We start from the raw sequence: 15,258 nt of genomic DNA on the forward strand, positions 1-15,258 counted from the left end.
GTCTTTTGCTTTATGGCTGACTAGATTTTGTCTGACATCCTCTGTAAGGTCTTGGACATGTGGAAAGTTTGCAGCGGGTTGGCTTGGGTGGAAAGGCCATGAGTAGCCCACTTTGATGTACAGTAGCAGTGCAGTGGATGGGAAAGAGACAAATCTCATCTACCCACCAAGGAAAAATACACATTGCAAAGTATTTTGTGCTAAAGGTTTCAAGGCTGCAGCAATGCAAAGGTAAAAAGTAAGGCTAGCTACCCAGGAATTAGGGCTGAAAGCCGGGACAAAGCCAGCCACTGTTTTTTTTGCACGGCCAGGACTTGCTATGGACATCCCACAGCAGATCTGTCACGTTTGTTGCCTAAAGTAAAAAAAAACAAACATTAGGGCTCCAGAAATTATCAATTGTTGTTTTCAGGATTGGAGAGAGGACTATAGGCCACCTTATATATGGCTGTCCAGAAAGCTTCTCCAAAAATAGCCCATGTTATGGCTACATGTGATGTCATAGACACAGATTACCTTGCTCACTTGAAGCAGCTTTTTGACAAAAATGTGGCTGTCATTCTGCAACCTCGCTGAATCTTAATTGTGACGTCACATGTTTCCCGCTCTTTGACTCACTTGTGATGTCATAAAAGGTGACAGCTGAAATACACTTGTGATGACACAATTGTGACTTCATAGCATTGTAGGTCATTAAAACCCATGGTCAAAGTGATGGTCACAGTAGATTTCCTAACTGAAGCAGTTGTGATGTCACAGTAGCTTGCCTTACACAGTTGTGATGTCATAGCAAGTTGTATAAAATTTGCTTGTGAGCTCATCTTCACAGTTTACATATTGGATTCCACTTGTGATGTCACAACAATTTACTTAACTGAACCCCACCTGTAATGTAGGTAACCTGCCTGAGTGAAACCTACTTGTGATGTGACTGATATATAGTTTTGTGGCAGAAGATTCGGTATAACTTGTATTTTATTCATTTCAATTCTTGATCATTTTGTGTATTGGAGTCCTGTGGGCGGACTTATTAGCAGCTGACAGACTTCCATGTATGAATGCACTTACAGAGAGTGCTGTCAGATACCAGGACCGCCCACTGGACTCCTAAACCCAGAATAAACAGGAATCAAAATGAAAAAAAGTTATACTGTGTCTTTTCCTACAAAACTATATATCAATCTGTTCAGCTCCTCCTGCTCTATAACATGCTAGCTCTAGATCGGACTGTATATACAAAGCGACCAGTTCCCTTTAAATGAATTTTTGGCGTCACATAATTTCTGCCTTCCAGTGACAGTGTACCATATGATACAACACTCCCCCTTAGAAGAACCCGATGATGTGTGACAAGACTACAGACACAAATGGCTAACAAGCAGGACAAGTCAATCACGCTACCGTGCAATCCCTCGAGAATCTTCCCAATTACTGACAGATGCTTCCACAGACGTCAGAGGTATTATAGACATTTCGCTAAGCGCTTTAACACCTTCTGTATTTTCAGGAACACTTTATTTTCAAGAAAAAATAACCCACGGCTGGAGCAAACATCCCTGATGTAGCTGCAAAAGCAACCGCAATGACCTAGGCTTACACAAATAAATAATTAATACGCTATATAGGGTATCATAAGAACGGGACTATAGGAAAGCAAGAATAACCGGGACAATTGTTCCTTATTTGTTGTCAAGGCACCATGGTTTCTAGATGTGAGGTCACTTTAATCACAATAACATAACGCAATAGACACTCTCGCTTTATGTGCTCAGCACTCACAATGGACATTTCTCAAGCACTGATTCATACAAGTGTCTTGGCTTATGTAAGAGGATTTCATAATATATGACAGTTCTGCCCTAAAGGACTGATGTATCAGAGACGTATCTACAGGAAGCACCGATTGTAATAAATGTAATGGGAGCGATCCGAGAGCAGACAGAAATCTACTTTCCTCTATCATCGGACTCTATCGAATGTAAATAATACAATTATAGTAGAGAATGGTTAAAGGAGAAATCGTTTAACAATAGGTATCAAATTGGGAAAACCCCTTTAGGCTAAGGCCCCATGGGACGATCTGCAGCGCTAAAGCGCTGCGGGAAACTCCACGGCAGGAATGATCGCGGTTCTTCCCGCAGCACTTTAAACAGAAAGTTTGTGGGGTTTTCCTCCGTGGACTTTCTGTTACAATTATATCTATGGGAAAGCCGCCGGCATTTCCGTAGATATAATTGACATGCTGTGAATTCCAAAACCGATGCGGTCGTGGAAATTGAAGCGTGTCCGCGCTGTGGAATTTACTGCAAAGTGGGCATGGGATTCGCATGAATACCATCCACTTTGTAGTTATTGTATAATGCCGCAATTTTTCCTGCGGTGTTTCCACTACGGGCAAATCACGGCGTTTCCGGGTGGGGCCCCGGCCTTAAGGCTGGACCCCACATGGTGTAAACAGTTTTACAGTCACAGCAAAGTGGATGGGATTCTTTCCCCACTTTGCGGTAAAATATGTGCAGCGGACATACTGCAATTTCCAAAACCGTTGCAGATTTGGAAATTGCAGGATGTTAAGTATACATACAGAAACGCCAGTGGTTTCCCTATAGGTAGAAAGACTGCAGAGGAAACCTCTGTGAACTATCTGTGTAAAGCTCTGCAGGAAGAAGCGCAATGCGTTGCTACAGTGGGGTTTTTTTTGCTGCGGGATGCTACGTGGGGTCTTAGCCTAAATGTGCAACCCCTACCCTCCACTAACACAGACATGTCAGATGTGGTGAGAGATCCTCCTTAAGGCCAGGACACTACGTTGCGAAAACGTTGTATTTTACAGCACCTGCAAAGTGGTTGGGATTCTAGCTAGTCCCATCCACACATTGCAGAAGAAAATCCGCAGCGGAAACACTCACATTTCCACATTGTTTTTTAGCTGCGCTTCACTACATTAGGCCTCAGCCTAAAGCTGATATTTAATATTAGAATAAATATGATCCAGTATTTTTTCTCTTGTCCGTAGACTGCACTTCATATTGCACAGATAAGGCCCAGTCTCTTGAATAGTGCTCATCTGATATACCAGACCCAACCATTAGGCTGTCCACAGTCATTAGATTTCTGATAGTTCTTCTTATCTATTTGGGCAGGATCTACCACCAGGCTAATGTTCATCACGGCCTCCAGACAACCCTCTAATGTCTGCTATCAAGGAAACCCAGAAATAAATCGCTATCTTCTTAGCTTCCACACAATAACATGCCTGTTCTCCACATTATGCAAGTCACGGTAGAGGATATCTGTGGGTCGTTGACTATCTAGTGCTTATTGCCGTAGGCCTCTTCCGATGTGTGGATAATTGACGCAACAACAAGACAAGCAAGTACTTCGACCAATAATGGCCAAATCACAAACCTTCGTATGTATGGATTATCGCACATGTTCTCTTAAAGGTGTTATCCACCTTTTCAAAATTGCTGGTAATTCTTAAGAGATCTGTGGAGGTTGGAATATTGGGCTCTCCGCAGATTCGCCATTTCCCAGAGAGCGCAGCATTATTCATATGCAGGTCATTGTTCTGGTCATCCACCATATTTTTTAGAGTGCTGGTTATGGGTACTACAGTCATGTCCAATTAAATAGGATGCTGCTGCAGTACACACTGCTACCATCAAGAATATGGCAAATGACAGCTCAGCCCTGGCCAGTAAACAATACCAGATGCTGCATGCCCCAGTAGACAGCTGATCTGCAGATGTCCCAACAGTAGGAGCCTTGCCAATCTATAATCGATGACCTATCTGAAGGAGGTTGTGCCATTTAGGACATTTATTCTGTATCAACCAAAAGTCCCCCATGCCTCCTCCTTGTGAGTGGAGTGCCAGTGGGCTTATGTGGTTGTCGCTCCATTCACTGCTATGGGGCTTCAGGGACTAATCTCCATCGGCCCCAGACCAGTGAATGGAGTGCTGGTTATACAAGTACACTGGTACTCCATTCACCGGGAGCAGTCATTGGCGATTTTCAGTTCCCCATTCTCTTGATCATTGGGGAACCCAATGGTTAGCCCATTAGCCTATCAGGCACTTATCACATACCCTGTGGATAGGAAAAAGTGTTCTTAATGGCTCAACCCCATAGTTTAAGACTGTCGAGTCTAAGTTTGCACTTTCTAGCTTTTAGATGGTATAAGTAAATCTGTAGTTAATTTACACCAACAAATGAATTTTACGCCAACCTAAAAGATGTGATTATCACTTCTAGTTTGATCTTTGTCTGTATTTTGAAGCTACTCTATAGATTATCCACACATCTTTAAGGGCCTTTATAGTGTCAATATCACTATGACATGCAATTCCCTAAGGCAAGACAGTCTGACATCCCTGTAAGAGGATGACCCCCACTTAAGGATCTCTTAGTACCATGCAGCATCTGGAGGGGATTATTCTCTTTGGTATAAGGCCTATATAATTCACTTAAACTGCAATTAGTAAATTAATACTGGACTGGACTCTGGTTACTCTGCACATGGTAAAATGTGTGTAACATAAGTACAGTAACTGGAGTGCTGATAGTCATCTGGCATACAGCAGACCAGGGCTCGACATTTACAAGTAGGAAATGTTCATCTTCTATTGAATTTATAAGCAGGGTCTTTCCGTACACCACTTATATTAAAAATGCATATACTACAATGCTGGCACATAAACAGAAGCCCGAAAAGGACTGTATTACAGTGAGTGCAGCTACTGATCATTTATAACCTGTGGCCCCTAAATGTTTCCTCTTTTCTTCATTTAATGTCGAAGAAATGGTTAAAAACAGAGCGGCAGATGTACCATATTACATCAAACCTTGCTGGCTGTAAAATATACAAATTGTTGCATTTGTGCACCAGATCACATTTTTTCCACTTAGGGCTAGTTCACACGGGGCACAGGATGGTGTATATTGGACCTGATTTTGATGCGGGAAGCTGCATCAGAATAGGACCAAAATGCACCTGCCGCGACTGTCGCGGCTTCCTGCTCCGGAGTAGGCCCAAATGAACGGGCCTAGTCTGGAGGGTATTGTCACGAGGCGGACGCTGGGATTGAATCAGTCGCGGAATCCACCTGAAGAAAGGGCAGATCGCTTCTTTTTTCCGTGAGCAGAAGACGGAACCCATTGAACTCAATCGGAGTCTTTTTATCAGCGCTGATTCTGCCGCGAGTTATCGTGCCAGAATCAGCGCCACTTTCCTCCGTGTGAATGGACCCTAATGAGATATAGTGTATTTAGATGGCCTTGAGAGTCGGTGGACTGTAATTCATCCTACTGGGCTGCACCTTGTTTTCTGGATTGTGTCCTTGTCCTATGTGTTATGCTACCGGTTCTGGCATCAGTTACACATAAAATGTTGGGGCTGCCCTGCTGTCACTCGCTCTGATTCTTGTAATCTTCTAGAAGAAACCTCCGTGACAGGTGGTATGAATGTAGACTAGACAGTGTAAGGATGTACTCTATTTATAATCCAGCATCAGCCACTCTGATAAATCTGGCACATTTTCAGACTGCCTGCATAGGTTTCTGTCTACCTATTAGTAAATGTAGGCCAATGGCTTAGGTCATTTAGGTGATAGTGAATTCGGTTTTCACTATTAGGCAAGTAAGGGCTCGTTCACATCAGCGTTCATCTGTCCTTATTGCAGGTTTCCGTTTCCTGCATAAAACAGAGGCAGGAGACGGAAGCCTGCAGGAGACTTTCTCACCCATTCATTTGAATGGGTGAGAAAGCTGTCCGGCCGTGAGCGGCAGTGAGCGTTTTGCGCTCTCCGCTGCGAAACCGGGTTTTATAATCCGGACACAGAGTCGGACATGCACTACTCTGTGTCCGGATAAAAAAATCCGGTTTCGCGGCGGAGAGCCTAAAACGCCGCTCACGGCCGGACCCGGTCTATGGTTTCCGTCTTCTGCCATGCAGAAGACGGAAACCATAGAACGGAGACATGAACGCAGGTGTGAACCTAGCGTAAACTAGGTATGATTTTTATACGTATGCTTTCCTGCTGAATTGTATTGTAAATTATCCATGCAGATGCCATGCATATGTGATTTTGTATTCGCTTGTTGAATTCAACATTGTTGATTGTTTTGTAATTATCACAATACAATTCCCTCCTGCTGCTTATATTGCATGTGAGATTGCACTTCACCTGCTATCCCACTAAAATGGCCTCCCTACGTGCCAGATGGATATCTCAGGACCAGGAAAAGTCTGCCATATTTATAAAATGCTCATAAAAATGTATGCAATGACATGTGACATGTCACTGAGGCTACTGAGAGAGAGCACCACAGGCCGCAAGAAGGCCCAAAAAGGCAACAGAAGGTGAGGATGAATGCTTTTTTAATTTTTTATACCTCCCCTGGGGCTCCACTTATTATACTGAAGAGACCACACGTATAATAATGTCACTTTCACACTGGCATAACTTCAGCTCTGCTTACCTTAGAGAGCTAGAAATTACATAGATTGTTTCCTAGGATCCCTGAGAGTGTTCCACATTATGTTTTTTAGATAGATCCCTGGGAGCCCTAACAGTGTCATACACTGTTTTATAGATAGGTTCCTAGGACCCCTAACAGTGAAGTTGCAACTACTGGAATTACACGGAGTTTACGCTCCGCTCATTCTGAACGTAAACTCGTTCAGAGTGAGCGGTGTAAAATAGATCCCATTGAATTGAATGGGTGCCGACTTACGCGTGTATCACATTGAAAGCAATAGGTAAAAAAAAGCCTTCCATTGATTTCAAAGGGGAGTGCGCGTAAGCCGACACTCATTCAAGTCAATGGGATCTGTTTTACACCGCTCACTCTGAACAAGTTTACGTTCAGAATGAGCGGAGCGTAAACTCCGTGTGAAGGCTCCATTATAGAGATGAGCGAACACTGTTCGGATCAGCTGTTCCGAACAGCACGCTCCCATAGCAATGAATGGAAGCAGCTGGCACGTACACTTTGCCGGCGGCCGGTTGCTTAACCCCCCGCGTGCCGGCTACGTCCATTCATTTCTATGGGAGCGTGCTGTTCGGAACAGTGTTCGCTCATCTCTACTCCATTATAGAGATTTCTGGTCCCTGGTCACACAGCCTGTATAGTAACATGGATCATCTCTTCTTCTCCGTGTGTGTTACATCTTCACTTACACCTGGATTAGTTCTGCACTGCAGTTGCAATGCCTACATGACAGTTATCCTGGGCCATTAGGGGTTGCAATGTGAACTCCAGTGAATCGCCTTAAAATAATATAAAGAGATACAGATGAAATGAGTGATGTTGTAATGCACAATGCGTGCAAGAACCAAATGTCACTCCCGGTCAGTAGTGACTGCCTCAATGTAAAGAACACCTGCTGTGAGGTCACTTGTGTAATCAAAAGGTAAAAAATCTGAAGATAGACTGGTAACCACAATAAATCCACATGACAAATACGTGTGTAATAATAGGCACAATGGGCAGCTTCTATGTACCATCAGCCAACATTAAAATGACTTATTAAACAATCACACCTCAGCACTTTCAATGTCCAGGTGACATCTGGGCGCACGGCCAAATATAGTCTGTGGTTTTAGTGTTCTGATGGACACGTCATAAAAGCCTTTCTTTGGAGAAAAAACAAATGAAACTGTCAGCCTAGTTACAAAGCAGAGGACATAGGATAACATCAGGGGCGTAACTAGGAAAGATGGGGCCCCATCGCAAGCTTTTGACAAGGGGCCTTGTTTGTCCCTGTTACAGGCCCCCATGCTGTTACAGGCGCCCACACAGTAAGCACGACCATTATAGGTCCCCAAACAATATAGTGTCCCCCCCATACGGGACTCCACATAGGTACTTTAGCCACTATCTTTCGGATTACTTCAGCAGATAACAGCCAATTTTCACTTATCTATCCTATCTACTGAGGCCTGCAGGGGGCGTTGCATATCATGTTCTGACATAGGGATAGGGTATAGTCTATAGAGCAAGTAAGTAGGACAGGTTAGTGATAGAGGATAGGAAGGTGAAAATCAGCCATAACTTGCTGGAGTAATTCAGCCAGTAGCAGCCGATATAAACAAAAAACAAATAAATTCAGTAGTTACACCGCTGTATAATATTTTGCAGAGTGGTAGAAATACTCTGTATAAAAATTTATGGATGAGGTTCTGCACATGCACATGGACATGGTCGCTGCAGTCCATCACTGAACTGTGATTTTAGCATGTACTACACATGACAGCCGAGGACAATTGGCTGCAGGGGTCGTGTGAATGAATGTGACATCATCACAGCAGGACAAGTAAACATATACTAGTGGTGAGATAACAATGTCCTTAGGGTAGGGCCTTAATATCAAAACAGCGGGGGTCCGACACTCCCACCAATCAGGGATTGCAGCATTTGGACAATAGCTGTGACCTAAACATAGTCCTGTACACTTTATAGTGGTGGTGCTTGGTTTTGCAGCAGCAAACTGGCCCTGAGACCCATGAGCATGACCTCATAGGCCTGTGACGTAGAAAAATTTGACAATTTTTTTCTTAAAATCTCAGAAAACCACTTTTAAGATTCACTTCCAACAAAAAGAGCCCATGAAACCAATCCTCAAGGACAGGTATAGGAGGACACGTTAGATATTCTTGCATAATCCCGTACGCTATACACCGTAAGAGCTGTATTCACAGATGTGGCTGTGTGAAAAGATTTGCCCTTTTATATATCAAATTCAGATTTTATTGAGACATATTTAATAAAAAAAAACAAAAACAAAAAAAACCCCCTCTCTCTTGCTCTATGTTTACCACAAGGTTTCCGTTTCAGACAGATTAAATTATTAACTGATCAAAAAGGGAAGCAGAAGACATGCTAATACCACTGACTAAGATCTGTAATATTAATGTCGCCTTTCACTGGGTATAATGGGGGAGCAGACCTCACTAGTACGCATACTAAAAAATAACAGATCAGTTCCAGATTGACGGACTGTGGTCAGTCATAAAGAATAAAAGGGATGTACCCCATGACCCCTGCTGCACATCATCTATGGACGTTCACACCAGCGTCTGGACTCCGTTATCAGGTCTCCATCTTCTGTATGCAGAAGACAGAAACCTGTCATGCCGAGTCCGGCCGTGAGCGCCAGTCAGCGTTTTGAGCTCTCCGCGGAAACCGTTTTTTTTAAAACCAGACACAGAGTATTGCATGTCTGACTCTGTGACCGATTTTTTAAAAAAATGGTTTCGCCGTGGAGAGCATAAAACGCTCACCGGCGCACACAGCCCGACACTTTTCAAGCCCATTCAAATTAATGGGTTTGAAAGAGTCCTGCAGGTCTCCGTCTCCTGCCCAGTTTTATGCAGAAAACGGAAACCTGCAGAACGGAGACCGTGCGCAGATGTGAATGAGTCCTTAAGCTGACCAAAAACCTGAGATAACCAAATGTGTCCACCTCTAACTTAGCTCAGATTTGATTGTCATGAAAACAATTCACCAGATAAACCTTTATCAGGCTGCAATTCACAAAACAAAGGATAGATAGCATGGATAGCAAGTACAATAGAGACAATTTGGATATCACGTGATACAATATCACAGAACTGAGTTGTCTTGATAAGCTTAGTAGATTATGTCACAGATATCCACATATCTGGACATGCCCAGTAAAGACGAAATATCTGCACACATTCCTCTTCTCATATCTCTTGATTCCCCCATATACATGTATGGTCGGTTTCTGAACAGGGAGAGGTGACTCAAGGGATTGAGCATTCTGCAACATGGCTGACCCTACATCCTTGTTGACATCTACTTTTGGGAAGGAGTCTGGAGAGCCCCATAAACTAGATGGTCATATACCTAGTGTGTATGGGATATCAATCTGCATCATTAGATAGAATCTTTGCCATTGGACTACAATAATACAAAAATTATTTGCAGGTTTGCAAATAATTTTGATGACACATATTTCACTGCTTTGTATCTGCAGCTTCTATGCAGAGCAATGTATCTCTTAGGCTCGGTTCACATCTGCGCATGGGTTCCCATTTAGGGACTCCTGAACAGAAACCTAATCCACATAAAAAAGCAGTTACCTTAGGAAACCTGCGGACCCCATAGACTGCTTGCAGGATTTTTCATGCGGAGAGGGAAATGGAATAGCCCGAACGCAGATGTGACCGGACCTTAAAGTACAGACTACGATGAAGCCTTGTGTAGTCTGATCCTTATGTTGTGTATATTCTACTACTACTACTACTACTACTACTACTACTACTACTATCTGTAGGTCAGTAAGAAGCAAAGGGCAGATGAAACGATGTGACACATCAATACTTGGAGACTCTCAGAATGAAGGCACACAGGTCTCCATAGCAGATATTTACATAAAATATATTTTACCTGTATCTATTATGCATTACAATGAAAGCGGTTGAGGAGATTTGCATCCTCCCAGTCTTTACCGTTCTTTGTGAAGGGGCTGCTGTACAGAAGTAAAAATTAATGGTGTTTTTTTTTCTATACTCCTCCAGTCCATTGCAGTTCGGCTAGAATGACGCTGCAATACCAAACACCTCCTGTGTACAAATGTGGCACTGTTTTGTAAAATATTGGAACTCTTTTTCTGATCCTCTGCAACTCCTTTTCTAAACAAGACTATAAATTTAGAAAGTGACGTAATATTTAGAAGTCCATTGGTAGAATATTGTGTCTACAATGTTACTCGGTATGATCTGCCAGCCTCATAGAACTAGAATTGTGAAAAGTTCATTTTCCATTTTCTAAGTTTCCATTGTTCTATTCATCATTGCACAAAGCCAGCACTACATGATACAATCCTTTCAGAAAATGTTTACTAGAAACAAGCAGAAAAACAGATGAAAGCAGAATTCTGTGTAGCTGTCATGGCCCAGCAATCCTGAAGATTACAGCTTAGAAGTGTTCAGTAACCAGGGGCTGGTGACCTGAATGAAAAGAAGTCACGCCATGGCATGTCAGTGTGCGGATCTCCAGCTAGTCTGTGACTACAACCCCCAGCATTGGAGAGCCACGGCGTATAGGAGAGTGCTGTAAGCGATCCTAGTAAGCACTGCATGGACATTATTACTCGCCATGTCAGAGGTGTCCATTGTGTCTATTGCTTTGTTCTGGGGTTTTCCCTCTAACACTTATAAGGCCGCTTTCACAAGACCAAGTTTTGGTTGTGAAACTTGGTTCGTGCCTGGATTTAACTTCCTTTACAGTAATGGGAGACGATCCCCTAAATGATACGTAGTTATCTATGATGCTAATATAGTCCCTTCCTCCCCACGAATTGCTGTCCTTTAGTGCTTACAGTACGGGACAATATTTCATGAAGAGGTATGACTCCGAACATCAGAGAAAACTATGTAAAATGCTATGAGTCAGGCTCCCCTGGTAACACCAGCATACAGACAGACTCATGGGAGAGACTATGGGTCTGATTGCCTGACTTATGGGTCTGATTGCCTGTGTGAATGGAGACATAATGCATATGCGTGCCCACTGCTCCATTCGCTTCTAAGGGGCAGATGGAGATGGAGCTAGCTACAGTCCTCCGTCAGTCCCATAGCAGCAGTCATGCATTCGTACTACTGATCCATTCACACAGAGAACTGGTGGATCACTGTTCTTATGATTCCTGAGCGTCCCAATGGTAGAACCCCCCGTAACCAGCCACTAATCCACTCACGTGATTTACTTACTTGGGCAGCAAGGAGGCTCAGCGGTTACCATTGCAGCCTTGTGGCCCTGGGTTCAAATTCTTCCAAGGACAACATCTGCAAGGAGTTTGTATATGTTCTCCTTGTGTATACTTGGGTTTCCCCCCATACTCCAAAGACATACTGATAGGGAATATAGATTGAGAGCCGTATATGGGACAGTCACTGACAATGTCTGTAAAGTGCTGCAGAATATGTAGGCGCTATACAAGTAAGCAAAATAAATAATAATACTTGACAACTTCCCTGACGTTCCCTTGCTTGTGCACATACAAGTAGCAGACTATCCAGTATGTATGAATTCACTGGATGCACTTGGCCACTGTTCACACCAAGAGGTTCCTGGGCAGTTGCCTTTATACTGTAATGTTTCCAATGAAATGGTAACTAGGACCCCCATCAGTATCAGCGGGTCCTCGCTGCTGTATCCTTTACCCATCAGATTAATATGTCACGTTGTCTTGTGCAGAACTTTCAATAAGACGAAAAAATACTGAAAAACCTATAGATAATGGCCATTAAGAGACATGACCCTCCTGTAAGATGTATGACTTCAGTGCAATATCTTATTACTATTCCTTTTGTGGGCTGAGGTTCGCCATGTAGTGACAATATCTGCAGATAATTGATGAATGGATCCGCAGGGTGTTATACAATTCCATATCACCATCATGAATTCTGCCGTACATAGAGATCTATGGGAATAGATGACTCTCTGTATGTAAATACAAATATCGATCCTATGTCCTGATAACTATAGAGCGGTGATCTGAGCCCTTATATATTACTACAGGAGCATGTGACGGCAGTGCACAGTATGCGCCTGTACAGTATGTGCTTGTCACCTTGTGTATGTTTACACTCGTAGATGGTTAGTGATTGTTACTGGTGTTATCTGTGCAATCGCTGCTGTCCCATACACATAGGATTAGTGAGCCAAGGCTGGGACACACAAATCATAGGATAGGAATGGATGTGGGTGTGCGCTCTTACTAAACACACGATATTACCTCCAGCTTAGAATGCCACAACATGCTGGTATTAATATTCACACTATTGTCTATTCAGAGCTGGTACTTGGAATTTCTAGAGCAATGAGAACCGACATATCATGCAGAATAGACAGAGCACGCCAAAAAGTGACAGCGACATTCAGAATTGGGCACCATTGTTAATAGAAAGCTTAAGATGTGGGCAACATACCAGACATTTAGCTACAAACAGGAAAAATATAAGACGTCGTATTAGTCTTATAGGTGGAAAGGAGAAATATTTCCAAGAAAAAAAAAAACGTATTATAGGGGTCCTCTGGGCTAATAGAAATGAAGAACGTATGAATGTGCTTTGGAATACACCTGAATATACACAAGGGTCCTGGACATGCGGTGGCTAGTTTTTCTGGTATATTGGGCAACCGAGCTCACCCAATATAGGACAAGTCTTAAAAATCCAGAGAATCTTAACTATGGCTGCTGATGTAACAATAATAAGCTATTGGGAGTCATGTATCGAGGCTTTTGCACTTTTTTTTTTTGCTTAGTTTGCCCCTTTATTTCTTTTTTTTTTTTCACACTTGTGCCTTGTCATTGTGAGATTTGATAGGGAAAAGGGACTAACTTTTTTTTTTATTTTAAAAAGATGCAAAAGGCGCAAAATGTTCCAGCGCAAAGTAAGAAAAAAATGTAATAAATAAGGCGCATATACTTTTGAGATAAAAAAAAAAGGAACAAATGAAGAAAAAGCACAAAAACATTGCACGGTGGTTGAATTACCTGGAAATTTCTTGCTCACCGCTTACACTTAAAGGAGTTTTCCATCTTAAGTATAGGATATGTCATAAATGACTGGAGGTAGGGAACCCCTTTAAGTCAGGATTGATCATTAGGACCCCTTCTGTAGGGTCTCTCAGGTGCAAGAGCTTTAGGATACATTCACACCAGCCAACGTTGTTGCTGAAATCTCTGTTCCTGTGAATGGGGCTTGTATAACGAGAACAGAATCCTGTGCTTACTATTAAAACATCCCCAGTCTGAAGCATGAAACTGATTTTCAGTCACAAAAAAGTTCTGCAGCAAATCTGCCAAGTGTGAACATACTCTAAAAGTCTAGATTGGATGCAGCAGTGCTACATCTATTACATATTAGATGGGTAAGTCAGTGATCAGACCACACACTCATCCATATTATTGTTAAGATCAAAGATAATTGGAGGTATGTCTGATGATCGTATTTACACGTGCAGGTTTTGATCAGGTTTTGATCAGGTTTTTTATACTTTCTCATTTTTCTGATCCACATCTCATTTTGGCTTCAAAAACCGCATCAAGGAACGTAAACAAAACCTGCTAATGTGAACACGTCCTAATGGCTTTGCCAAATGTAATTGCACAAAGGCGTAAAAAACAAGACAGTCATCTCCTCCTCCACCGCCACATAGGTCTCTTACCTGAGAGGGATCTTGATGGCCAGGTATCTGTCTATAGCCACGGCCAGCAGGCTGAAAATGGAGCTTTGGGTCAGCACTAGCACAAAGCAGGCAAAGAACAAGCAACTGTGGAAATCAGTCTGCAAGCCTATGCTGATGGTAATGGCAAACGGGATGGCAAGTAAACCCACCGCTATATCAGCCACTGCCAGGGACACAAGGAAATAGTTGGTGGCATTTTTCAAAGTGCTGTTAATGGCCACTGCCCAGCAGACCAACACGTTCCCTACAATGGACAGTACGGCAATGGTCACCTCCAGAGCTATGTAAGCTGGATTTATGCTCATTTCCACTACTGGCTCATAACATATAAGGAGACAGGTTCAGGCATCTGCGGCTTGGGATGAAGGAGTTGCAAGACTCAACTCCTAGGCTGTAACTTCTTGGAAGAAATGTACAGTCAGCTGCAGCAAGAATGCGGTTTATATGTCCTGACAGTGGGGTACTGGCTGTGCCCACCTGTCACTTCTTGTCCCCAGTGGAATCCTTCATAATGTCACCTTCACATGGCCAAACCCATATGGGACCTGGGCTGTTAGCACCATGTCATATAGTGATCCAGCCTCATGTCTCAGGAGTCTCCAGTCACTCCTAGCAGTGGTCAGATGTGCGCCTGTTGCGCGCCCTTGTGCCAGGATGCACCCGCTGCTGCCCATACATCACATCATCAGGGGATGCCAGCAAGTGAAAAAGTTTTCCTGGAATCCAGCAGCTATTTTCCAGTAATCCACAATCAGATGACGGGATGATGTGCAGACGGTGGATGCTGTCAGTAGTAGTAGCTCCTCTAGAGCTGTGCGCTCTCAGTCCCTGCACTTATACACTGTACAGACAGCAGAGTTTAGGAAAGGCGTCAGTAGCTGCCCTGATGCCGCCACCTCCCTCTGCACTATAGGACCCTCCTATAGGACGCTGCTGTTTGCATAGGAGCTGCCTCCCGCCCACAATTCACACATTTCTTCACTTGTAGACCTGACAGTGACTCTCCAGCTGCTGGACTGACAACTGGAT

General features: G+C 43.2%; 1 protein-coding gene across 1 annotated transcript in view; it reads right to left on the reverse strand.

Annotated features, from left to right (window-relative positions):
• The window catches only part of ADORA2B (adenosine A2b receptor), a 56,223-nt gene extending 41,171 nt beyond the window's left edge, over nt 1-15,052 (reverse strand). Inside the window, exon 1 of the mRNA XM_075263789.1 lies at nt 14,209-15,052. Coding sequence (XP_075119890.1) covers nt 14,209-14,534 — 326 coding nt within the window. The 5' untranslated portion in view covers nt 14,535-15,052. The remainder of the gene's footprint in view (nt 1-14,208) is intronic.
• Nucleotides 15,053-15,258: the final 206 nt, after the last annotated feature.

Source organism: Leptodactylus fuscus, chromosome 2, assembly GCF_031893055.1.
Source record: "Leptodactylus fuscus isolate aLepFus1 chromosome 2, aLepFus1.hap2, whole genome shotgun sequence".
Taxonomy (NCBI): Eukaryota; Metazoa; Chordata; class Amphibia; order Anura; family Leptodactylidae; genus Leptodactylus; species Leptodactylus fuscus.